Below are 12,585 nucleotides of genomic sequence, written 5' to 3'. Positions count from 1 at the left end.
GGGGTGTGACCTTATTTCTTTCTGTTCCTTCCTTAACTTTCAAAGGCAAACACTTCCATGGTTCTTCTAGTCAGGATTACCTTCTTCCAAGTCTCATCCCTGTCTGTAGAAGCCTCACCAAAAGGCATTTACAGGGATTTGAAAGGAAGCCAACCCTTGACTAACTGCCCTCCAAGTCGGGGTTCTGGCCCATATCTGAAACCCCAGTCTGGCCCGACATTTGCTGATCTTGAAGCTTCTGGTCACTTCAAGATTTGCATCTAGAGACACAATCAGATCACTTTTATTTTGGCAGATAACACAGCTGAACTGCTGCTGGCAATTTAAATGCCCATTGAAAATGCATTTAATTTCAGATGTACAGTAGCTAGGCAACAGAACATCCTGATAATGGATTTGCTGCAAATTCTCTGTTGTGCTAATTCTGACAGTGAACAAAATGCAGTGTTCAATTTATGATTCCACAGTAGAGTTTTTAGAGAAATTAAATGACTTTCCTAATAAGTTAATAAGCTTAGGTACGTAGATATTGGTTAGGTGAAGCAAGAATGCTAAAATTACTTTGATCATCACCTAGCAGAACATATGATGTTTATTGACATCTTTCATTAAGCCTCTTCATTTCCTTCAGTCGTGTTTAAATCGGATATGGATCTGGTAATCCGGGGCAAAGATTTAAGGAAACTTTTCATGTAAGCTTTGGCTAACGGTGAATATTGTAGTCTGCCTTGTCTTAAAACATTCAGGTGAATGAGAATAAGAATTGCATTTCCACAAACATAGCTTAAAGATGGTGCAGTTGTGCTTTGGTGTTCATCTTTGGGTTGTTGTTATTTTTTTTAAATAGTGAGAATTAATTGTGTGATCTTGGGAAAACTTCCTTAATATCTCTGTGCCTTAGTGTCCTCATCTGTAAAGTGGGGTTAATAATATCTGCCCTTCCTTCACGTGGATGGTGTGAGAATGACTTGGAAGGCTGATATGAAAAGGCTTTGGAAAATAAATTCAAGGGATTAGTTTGCCCTCTCTAAGTAAATCTTTAAGTTGATGTGGGGCTATTAAGTGTATTTCTTATCCTTCAAATCAACTTTTCTATCCTTTTCTAAGACACATGGATTTGTCTTGGTTTTTTCTATTATTCCAGTCTCTCAAACTCATCCATAGGGCTTGAGACCTTTGCCTGGCTCCTTGGTTCTCTGAACTTCACTATAATATTTGAGAAGTGTGCTACATATTTTTATTGCTTTACTACAATCCCTTTAGATATGGAAAAGTGCATGTATACAATCGCTCTATATTCATTACACTGAGATTCAGACAGAAGTTAGAATTCATACTGTACACAGTGACTGTTTGCAGCATATAATGTAGGTAATCATTGCCATTACTGCACTGACTTCTCTCACAGAAACCAATGTGGTTGATTTTCATTTCCAGCTGTTCACGTCCTAAGGCTTAAGCCTTTTGAAATTTTGAATGTGGACTCCAGTGCATAATTTGCAGCTATTACAAGAGATGAAAATCCATTCTATTATGAAATTACTTCTATCTTTCAACTTTTTACACTTAAAAAATGAAAAACAATGTCTGACTAAGACCGGGTAGGTGTTTTGCAATAAATCCATACTAATACCTCTAGGTTCCTCTGCTCACAAAGTGTGACTTGCTCGTTTGCATCTTCCTTCCATATATTTTCTATGGCAAAAGTCACATTTATGGTGTGGTGGTTTCATCTGCTAAACAAACCTTCATCTCATTTATAATACTTGAAAAGAAAAGTAAATAAGGCAATTTATAATCAAGCCAGCATTCTGTTTTCCCAACTGGTAGATATCACTTTAAGAAATGCAAAGTTTTAGAAGCCACAACTATGTTTAAGAAAAAATCTGCCTTGTGGCCAATCTGGTTTCAGTCCTAGATCATGAACCCAGTAGATTTGAAATGAAAAACAGGAGTGGGGATTTTTTTTCCAGGAAATAAAGGTAAAAAGGGTAGACTTGATGAGTGTCTTTATAAATAGTTATAGCCTCCACCTCAATTTTTTTTTAATGGCATTTATTAAGCGCTTACTATGTGCAAAGCACTGTTCTAAGCGCTGGGGGATACAAGGTGATCAGGTTGTCCCACGTGGGGCTCACAGTCTTAATCCCATTTTACAGATGAGGTAACTGAGGCACAGAGAAGTTAAGTGGCTTGCCCAGGGCCCCACAGCTGACAAGTGGCAGAGCTGGAATTCGAACCCATGACCTCTAACTCCAAAGCCCGTGCTCTTTCCACTGAGCCACGCTGCTTCTCCTTCTCCTTCTCCTCAATTACTAGTTTGGTTGCAATCACGAAGTAGATTGATCATAGGTTCCATACTTACAGAAGACACTAGCACCCCTGACTTTGAAGAGGTAATCAGCACTAATTATTTTAGACTTAAAATCAGTGGTAGAGCAGACCTTAAAGAAAATCTGGGAATAATTGCCTTTTCATGCCCTAGGACTTATTCCCTGGGGGTAGCTTATCCACAGAAAACACTATCCCTGGAGACTAAATTCTTTGTAGACAAGGATCACATCTGCCAACTGTCATATTGTACTTTCCCAAGGGCTTAGTACAGTAGTCTGCGCACAGTAGCTGCTCAGTAAATATCATTGATTGATAGACTGCCCTGCAAGTAGCTCTTCTGTGGTCTGTCACATGAACAATTGACCCTCCTTACCACCTGTCCAGTCAACACCAACTTCCCGAGTATGTTTCCTACCCCTCTTTCCCCTCCCACCACCCCACAACTGGGAAGCAGCAAGGCCTAGTGAAAAGATCATGGGCCGGGAGCCAGAGGACCTGGGATCTAATCCCGACTTAAGCGCTTAGTTCAGTGCTCTGCACACAGTAAGCGCTCAGTAAATATGACTGACTCCACCACTTGTCTTCTGTGTGAACTTGGGCAAGTTACTTAACTTCTCTGTGCCTCAGTTATCTGTAAAATGGGGATTAAATCGTACCAAATCTCTCTTAGACTGTTAGCCCCATGAGGGACAGGGATTGTGTTCATCCCAATTACCTTGTATCTACCCCAGTACTTACTAAAGTGCCAGGTTTAACAGGTGCCTTTAAAAAGAAAAACTCAATCATTCAATGATATTTATTGAGTGCTTTTTGTATGCGGAGCACTGTACTGAGTGCTTGGGGAAAGTACAGTACCTGTGATCCTACTCTATGTAGGATGCCCGCTTCCTGTTTCCTTCTCCTGCCAATTTGTACTTCCCCAGCGCTTAGTACAGTGCTTTGCACATAGTAGGCGCTCAATAAATACGATTGATGATGATGATAATGAGACTACCCTGTGCTCCTAGAATTTTCTCCTTTATTAATCATTCCTCCTTTTTTTCCCCTTGCCATGGGCTGAGGTCCAGATGGTGTCCTCAAGTGAGTGACTGACACATCTCTAAACTGGGATTTGTTAATACTTCTTGTTACTTCAGAAGGATGTTGTGGGGATAGAATGAGATAATCGATGCGAAAGCACTGTAGAAAAATCAAAGTACTATATACAAAGAGTTAATATTTTGCAAGTTTGTTTCCCCTTTGGGAAACTTTTGGGAATTCCCTTCTTCTCTAAGCATGGGGCTAGTTTATCTTGTCTTTATCACAAAGACACAACCCAAGTGATGCTTTTTAGCACTTAGGACTTTAACCTAAATGTCATAATGCTTTCAGGCTTAACATCGACAGTTTTGGAGTAGTTAATTGCCTGCAATGATTTCATAGTTCCTTCAGGAGCCCTCCTTAGCGATCACTTTGGAGGGCATTTGTGATCCATTCCTATGGTATATTTGATATTAGTCATTTTTCTAAATTTAGGACTACTTTGATAAACATTTCCCTGAAGTGAGAGAAATAATTATTAGCCTGCAAAATCACTTCTATGTGTGCAGAAATGACATATCTGATTGCTAAGAGAAGGCTTTATAAGGAGTGGCATGTGATTCCAGCTGCACCAATTTCTCCTTCTAAAAATAAAGATGGAATTTATTTGGATAGAGGGTTGAACTGGAAATCTGCTTATTCTAGGTAGCTCTACCACCAAGGCAGTCCCAATTTAAAGCATCCTCCCCTGCCGAATGGGAAAAAAATAATTTCAAAGGGAAAATCAAATCCAAATATTTAACTTATTTCCCAAATCTTAACATCATATGAGGTGCTTTTAGCCATCACCCAAACTCCCACCCATAGATTTTCATGGCCTGAACTTTGTGATGTGAAATTACTCATATATTAAAAAGCACATTTATTTTAACAGTATTTCCTGCCTGATTCGTACACACTCAGTGGCTTTTCTGGATCTTGCTGTTTCAGAACTGATGCCCCTGTATATATGTATGTATATATGTATATATATATGTATGTGTGTATATATAATATATATATATATTTATGTGTGTGTGTATATATGTATATATGTATATATATAACCTGTATATATGTATATATGTTTGTACATATTTATTACTCTATTTATTTATTTATTTATTTTACTTGTACATATCTATTCTATTTTATTTTGTAGTATGTTTGGTTTTGTCTCCCTCTTTTAGACTGTGAGCCCACTGTTGGGTAGGGACTGTCTCTATATGTTGCCAATTTATACTTCCCAAGCACTTAGTACAGTGCTCTGCACACAGTAAGCGCTCAATAAATACGATTGATGACGATGATGATGCCCCAAAATTGAAATTACCTCAACCCCAAGAGGGTGCAAGCCACCAGGAACAAGGGGGTAGTGGGATTTACCTCTAGTGCTCTCCCATCGTGCCATGGGTGGGCTTTTTATTAATAGTATGTGCTAGGCACTGTACTAAGCACTGGGAGAGATGAAAGCAAATCAGGCTGGATGCGATCCATACCCCATGTGGGGCTCACAGTCTTAATCTCCATTTTACAGATGATGTAACAAAGGCACAGAAAAATTAAGTGACTCGCCCAAGGTCACACAGCAGAGTAGTGGCAGAGCTGGGTTTAGAACCCAGTTCCCTCTGACTCTCAAGCCCGTGCTCTATCCAGGAGGCCAAACTGCTTCTCATTCTGGTTCTGGAAAAGATTCCCATTTATACCATATAAGTTTCTGAGAAAACATACCTTCCAAGGAAATACATTCACAATCCAGTCACATTTTCAAAAAAAACAACATAACCCAGTCATATCATAGGTTATAGTTTACTGTAGAGGTAGGTGAGCACTTTGATCTCTTAGGAAGATTTTCTGTAACTCGAGTGTGGTATTGCTCTGTGATTTGTTTTCACCTCCAGTTTCGTTGAATTGCCAAAAGAGCAAGGATTTTCATTCATTCATTCAATCGTATTTATTGAGCGCTTACTGTGTGCAGAGCACTGTACTAAGCGATTGGGAAGTACAAGTCGGTAACATATAGAGATGGTCCCTACCCAACAACGGGCTCACAGTCTAGAATGGGGAGACAGACACCAAAACAAAACACGTAAACAGGTGTCAAAATTGTCAGAACAAATAGAATTAAAGCTATATGCACATCATTAACAAAATAAATGGGACACAGCATATTTCAAGGGACTAAGCTCTGCTCCATAAGGCCCTGTCACCATGGCATTTTAGTGGAATTTGACACAAGCAAATAGAAATGACAAATGTGTCAGCTTGGCCCCTAACCTTGTATGCTTTCAATATGAGGAATGGACAGAAGCCTCTTTAGAAGCTTACAGTTAGGTTTTGAACTGTAATGTGCTGTCAGCAGAGCATGTAAAAATCCAAGGTCTGCATAAGTCTCTCAAGGTAACCTTCAAGGGAAAGCTTTGTGATTTCAAGGTTGTTGTGCAAACAAAACTATCTAATATTTATCTTTTGGTTTATTAATAATATTTAGTAATGATTTCCAAGTCATTGGAGCAAGTGCCCTGCCTTGCTCCCATCAGTGGGCTTGAGAACTCTTAAAAATGTGTTCAATTTGCCTCTTTCTCAGATGCTCCATAAGTGCGCCGAGAAGATGAGATGCAGGCTGGGGAAGGTGGTCCTAGTGAGTGAGAATTAGAATTCAAGGCATTTTCAAAATTGAAATGCTAAAGTTAGGGGTGTAGAGGGAAAAATGAGGGATATTAGAAAGTACATCTCTGCCCTTTGCAAGGGATGTCCAGGAGGGCAGTGTCAGCCCACTGTTCTTTCAAGTGTCTGGTTGCTGCTGTCAGAGAGCAGATATTGGGCTGGATGGGCTGTAGGTCTCACCCAGGAGAAGCAGTGCATATATGCCCATGTCCCTATAGTCTTCATGGGCATACAGAACTAATGTCTCCACTGCCATATGGGTCACATATCTTCTCAGTCTGGCGCTTTGCCCAGAGCACCCCTGTTTCTTCAGGCCTTCCACTGCGCTGAAGCCCTGCAGGACACCAACCCCTTCTGCTCCCAGCCCACCCCACAATGTCTTCTAGGCAAATGTACTCCATGGCCCTAATGTCCCCTTCCCCCTCCCAGTTTCCCCGATGATCTCAGTCCTGTGAAACCAAGATGAGGGGCCGCATTGCTGTTTTCAGTCAGGAAAACCCAAGTCTAATCCTCAAATTGGGATGTAAACAACTGGGACACGGAAGTGCTCCGAGAACCTTTTGCTGGGAGACGAGCCTTGTCACTCTCTCCACTGTCTTCTTCTGACTCTTTGCCAGAACAGGGAGTGAAGCCCAGCATTCTGTGATCAAATACTTGAGAGGGCACTTCCTTTTCATTCCCTCTTTCTCCCCAAACCAACTTCTAGGAGAAGGTTAAAAAAAATCTGGGAGATATTCAGAACAGAAAGAAATTCCAAGAAGGCTCTTATTTGCCCTTTACACTCTCCTAGAGAATCTGTGTGCCTTTCTGTATTCTCCCCTGCCAACCCCCTCCCCGACCTCGCTTTTTCCTCCATCCCTGGGTGACTCACCTAATGACTCCTCGAGCTGAACTTCCAGTAGCTTCCCACTGTGCTGCAAGCAAGTAAAATGAAATGCAGCAATGGGGCATAGGAACGAAGGGAGAAAAGAAGGGAGGAGGAGGAGGTCGCTTGCAGAGATGGGAGCAGGCCCGGGGGCAAGTCACTTAACTTCTCTGGGCCTCAGTCTCCTCAACTATGAAATGGGGATTCAATACGTGTTCTCCCACCTGTTTGACTCTGAGCTCCAGGGCAGTTCAACTGGTTCTGATGAGCAGGAACCATGGCTCACACCCACTTCATCACCCCAAACTACAACCGGGATCTGGGCGAGGAATGGGGCGGCAGGAAGGACCGGGGCAGGGCAGAGGGGTGACCTGGGCTTTCCCCTGAGTTCAAATGAAGCCCAGGCCAAATAGGCGGCCAGCCAAGAATCTGTCAATTGCGCATGCTAGCTGAGGAGGCAGAAACAGGGCTGTGAGAGAATAGAGTGGCCTAGGGGATTGAACATGGGCTTGGGTGTCAGAAGACCTGGGTTCTGCTCCCAACTCTGCTACCTGCCTGTTGTGTGGCCAAGCGTGGCTAGGAGAAGCAGCGTGGCTCAGTGGAAGGAGTCTGGGCTTTGAAGTCAGAGGTCATGGGTTCAAATCCCAGCTCTGCCAATTGTCAGCTGTGTGACTTTGGGCAAATCACTTCACTTCTCTAGGCCTCAGTTATCTCATCTGTAAAAGGGGGGTGAAGACTGTGAGCCCCCTGTGGGACAACCTGATCATCTTGTAACCTCCCCAGCGCTTAGAACAGTGCTTTGCACATAGTAAGCGCTCAATAAATGCCATCATTATTATTATTATTACTTCTCTGTAGCTCAGTTTCCTCAGCCGCAAAATGGGGGTTCAATACCTGTTTTCTCGCCTATTTGACTGTGAACCCCATGTGGGACAAGGACTGTAACCCACCTGTTTAACTTATATCTACCCCATCACTTAGAACCAGTCCTTGACACCTAGGAAGCGCTGAGCAAATACCATTAAAAAAAGTATTACCGTTGTTATTGTGTTCATTGTAATGCCTGTCTGTAGTAACATGCTTGCCTCGTGTTGAATATCTCCATCTGTTGCTTCTAAAAGAAGAGACTGTCTGCTCAACTATATGCCAACAGAACCTCCCACTACAAGCCAAATAGAAAGTGAATAGTAAGGCAAATCGACCCTTTTATTGATGCAGGAAGAAAATAGGCCATATGGTGAAATGGGGCCCATTTTTACTAGCTTAGAAACGGGGATAATGAGGGTCTAGTCTGTAAGCTCATTGTGGGCTGGGAACATGTTTACCAAAGCTGTTATATTGTCCTCTTCCAAGTACTTAGTACAGTGGTCTGCATACAGTAAGTGCTCAATAAATACAACTGATTGATTAATTGGCTATAAGTTACACATGACAGGCATTAGGTAATGGAAAGTAAATCAAATGCAGTTCAGTTTACTCTTTGATATCAAGATGTATGATGGTTTAATGGTTGTCAAATCACAAGCCTGAACCGCTCCATGATACGTCCCCTCAGACACTCAGGCCAAAGCACAGGTTTCAGCCTGTTTTTAGTGCTTTGCCGCTAGCGCTGTCTGAGAGAAGGGTTCTGGGGCAGGAAGTGGAGGTGGGAAGGGACCGTCGATCAGGGAGAATTGGAGAAGTAGGGCTTAGGAGGAACAAGCAAAAAAGGCATTCTATTAGCTCTGGAAAATAAGGCAATTGACAGGAACTACATACCTGATATGTAGGTACCCAGTAAGGTGGAAATTTTCCTTGGCCAGTTAAAACTCTTCTTCCTCTAGACTGTAAGCACCTCATCAGCAGGAAACGTATCTTCTAACTCTGTTGTATTGTACTCTCCCTAGTGCTTAGTACAGTGCTAATCCCGGCTCCGCCACTTGTCAGGTGTGTGACTTTGGGCAAGCCACTTAACTTCTCTGGGCCTCAGTTACTTCATCTGTAAAATGGGGATTAAGACTGTGAGCCCCACGAGGGACAACCTGATCACCTTGAATCCCCCCCTGCGCTTAGAACAGTGCTTCACACATAATAAGCGCTTAACAAATACCATCATCATTATTATTATTATGATTACAGGGCTCTGCACACAGTAAATGCTCAATAAATTCCACTGGTTGATTGATCCTTCTGCACAAAGACTCCACCTGAGTCTCAGGTCAGAGCCAGCAATAGAGGAAGGGAAGAGCCAGCAGAAAAAGTTGCTTCTTTGGTCTTTCACAGTGACTCAGTTTGCCAATCAGGGAGCCTTTGCAGGGATGGGACAATGTGTTTTTGTGGGGTCCATTTGAGAGGAGCAGGAGAGAATGGGGAAGAGGTGTTTTGATCAGCGAAAACAGAGGCACATATCTTACTTTCTCCTTTTTTTCCATGAGGGATTCATTCAATCGTATTTTTTGAGCGCTTACTGTGTGCAGAGCACTGTACTAAGCGCTTGATGTCAGTGGTCAAGCACCACTCTTCTGCTACCAAGAACCCCATCACCTCTGGGGGCTTCTGGTCTCTGTGTGCAATTCTGACACCCTGTTAGCAGGACTCAGATTATTTTTAATAGTATCTGTTAAGTACTTATTATATGCTCGGCACAAGTACTAAGCTCTGGGGTAGATACAAGCTGATTAAGTTGAATACGGTCCGTGTCCCTCAGCCTTAATCCCCATTTTACAGATGAGGGGACTGAGGTACAGAGAAGTGAAGTGACTTGCCCATGGTCACACAGCAGACAAGTGACGGAGCTGGGATTTGAACCCAGGTCCTTCTGAGTTCCAGGTCTGTGCTCTATCCACAAAGCACCCTGCTTATCACTGACTCTCAAATTTATCAACATTTCATTTTGCAGGGAAAACAATGGGCATTTCATTTCCAGTGGGACGCTGCCCTTAAAACAGATCAAATCTAGTCATGCACATTCTCAAAGCACAGTTTACTGTACACTCTCTTTGTGTTCATCCCACTGACTTGGCCCCTAAAGGTTAGAGTTCTTTTTACTATTGAATGGGATACATCCACAGTTGTTTTTAATAACCTAGCAGTACTCTGGTAAGTACTAAAAAATATACACCCACATTAGAAGCAAAGTCACTGGAAGTAATTGTATTTTGCCATATCCAAAGCGGGTTTGCAGGTAATGTCTACCAAGAGTTCTGTCCTATCCTTCAGTGTACGAATGCATATAAACTCATAGTATCCTTCGGAAATGGGGAATGGTGGGGCAGGATATAAAGAACGTATTTTCAGAGTAGTCGACAGGATTTCTGTAGTATCTAAATGCAATAGTAAATTCTAAATGGACAATTTTTTTTCTACAAAGTACTATACTTCTTCTAGCATTTCAGGGAGGTGTATTTCTAGCTTATGCGGTTAAATGTTCTCACACTGCTCAATTTGAGAAAATGCACCATATTTTTGTTATAGAATGAATACTTAAATGAAGATGTTGATGCTAGAGTTATTGAATATGAAGACAACCGGCCTCTCTTAGATATGTTTCTACAGAAACCGATGGGCTTGCTGTCTCTGCTTGATGAAGAGAGTCAATTCCCCAGAGCTACCGACCAGACCCTCATAGGTAAGTAGGTTTTGCCCAAAGTAAGCTCCAAGGACAGTTAAAACCATCTCCCAGGCAGTCAATCTATAGCATTTATTGAGCACCTGCTAGGCAGAGCACTATATTAAGCACCTGGGAGTGTACCGTAGAGTTGGAAGACATAAACCACATCCTCGAGAAACTAACAACCTAACAGGGGTGACAGAAACCAAATGATAGGCAGATATCCCAAATCCTCGTGTCAGTAGAGACAGTGCAGAGGGAAGAATTGGAGGAAATTTAAGATTTCTCTGGGATTTTTTTGTTGTTGTTTCTCGTCATCTATTTTTGATTTAGTCATATCCACAGACATGTTCTGAGCCAGATTCTTCCCTCTGCCTCCAGGATAGAGAAGTGGTATGGCACTCTGTGAGATCCAGGCTGGAGAGAAAACCCTCCCCTTGCACAAGTGTCTGATTCTCTCTAACAATCCGGCCAAGTGCTCCAGCTGCTAAGAGCTAATGCAGCTTCTGCCCATAATGACGGCTGCTTTCTGGACAGCAGAATGACCAGAGAATGTGACTGCCACTCTGCCTTTAATAATACCCACTGGTCAGCAGTGTGGCACCCATATGTGATAGAGAAGTGATATTCTTGCCATTCTGCATAAAGCTCAAGGGAGGCTGGTTCTCTCTAGTTGGGGAGGAGGAAGAAAATTGGACTGAGCAAAACTCCTAAGGAAATGATTATGAATCAAACATGAGAGGCTCTGAAAGAGTCCCCCCCCGCCCCCCCCCATCACTTCTGTAATCATTAAACACTAGTATAAAGTGTAGGATCTTGGAACTGAATTACCTGGCCATTTAGTATTGTATTCTGAAGCCCTGAAGATATAGTATTGCCCCCTTTATGTGGTAGTCTCCCTTGATTCCTCTTCAGACTTACTGAGCTAAGACGAGTTAGGTTTCCTACAGAAAAATTTGAAGACAATTTGAAATCGACGTACTTCTGGAGACCCAAAAGAATGGATCTTACTTTTGGAATTCACCATTATGCGGGCAAGGTAAGACAGCCTATGTTTTTAAGGCCCACATTTTCAGACCTCTTAATTGTACCAAGCAAGGGGGAAAAAGGAAAACACGGTCTTATTGGCATTTGGGTGATGCAGTGGATTTATTGCAGACAAATGTGTAGCCCAAGAAAGGTAGAAAGTTAGAAAACTGCGTGTAGGAAAATAAATGTTCCAAGAAATCAGTGGAGTCTAGCTGACCATATCATTTCATTTTTGAAAGTTGGCATTTACTGAGTACCATTCAGAGTCAAGTCTTGAAGTAAGCATTCTCATTTTCTTGTACAATATCCAAATCACACTTTGCATTCTTCGGGTGTTAATGCTCCACAAAGAAGAATTTCTGAGTCACCCTTAGACTCTTACTCAATGTTGAGTGCATCATTTTTCAAACAAGCACTTTAAGATTTGGAAAATTTTCGTGTTTAAATGGAGATTGCCTGGCCTATGACCATTTTATTCCGGCTCCTCCGATCCCGTAGAATTACCCTCGGCACTCAGGTGATCTTTAGCCATCCCAGAGTTTCTTAGTAGTTGCTGCAGCCCAAGCTCCAGCAGGCCAATCACCTCCTTGTATTTGGTCCACAGGTTCTTTATAATGCAAGCGGGTTCCTGGCTAAAAACAGGGACACCCTCCCAGCTGACATTGTGCTGCTTCTGCGGTCGTCAGAAAACAGCCTAATTCGACATCTTGTGAGCCACCCGCTAACCAAAACAGGTACGGTGATCACCTTTAGATGGGATTGTTTGATTCCGCACAGACCCAGCACCTACATCTGCGGGTGCCTCTCATTCGTTAATCCTCTTTATTTTATTTTGCTTTGCTTTCAACTCAGCAGAGTTGAATTCATGGCCCCCAGTCATCCCCGTAAATATACGTCGTCATCATCATCCTCAATGGTATTTATTGAGTGCTTATTGTGTGCAAAGCACTGGACAGAGCACTTCAGAGACTACAGTACCGCAGAGTTAGTCAACACATCCCCTGCCTACCAGGAGCTTACGGTTTAGATGGGGAGAACTACA

General features: G+C 42.4%; 1 protein-coding gene across 1 annotated transcript in view; it reads left to right on the top strand.

Annotated features, from left to right (window-relative positions):
• Positions 1-12,585, top strand: part of MYO3A (myosin IIIA) — a 124,390-nt gene that overhangs the window by 70,362 nt on the left and 41,443 nt on the right. The window contains exons 20-22 of the mRNA XM_038755712.1: positions 10,379-10,532; positions 11,465-11,553; positions 12,148-12,277. Coding sequence (XP_038611640.1) covers positions 10,379-10,532; positions 11,465-11,553; positions 12,148-12,277 — 373 coding nt within the window. The remainder of the gene's footprint in view (positions 1-10,378; positions 10,533-11,464; positions 11,554-12,147; positions 12,278-12,585) is intronic.

Source organism: Tachyglossus aculeatus, chromosome 13, assembly GCF_015852505.1.
Source record: "Tachyglossus aculeatus isolate mTacAcu1 chromosome 13, mTacAcu1.pri, whole genome shotgun sequence".
In the NCBI taxonomy this organism is placed as follows: domain Eukaryota; kingdom Metazoa; phylum Chordata; class Mammalia; order Monotremata; family Tachyglossidae; genus Tachyglossus; species Tachyglossus aculeatus.
The sequence above is the reverse complement of the archived record's forward strand: the minus strand, read 5'-3'. Positions and strand labels throughout refer to the sequence as shown.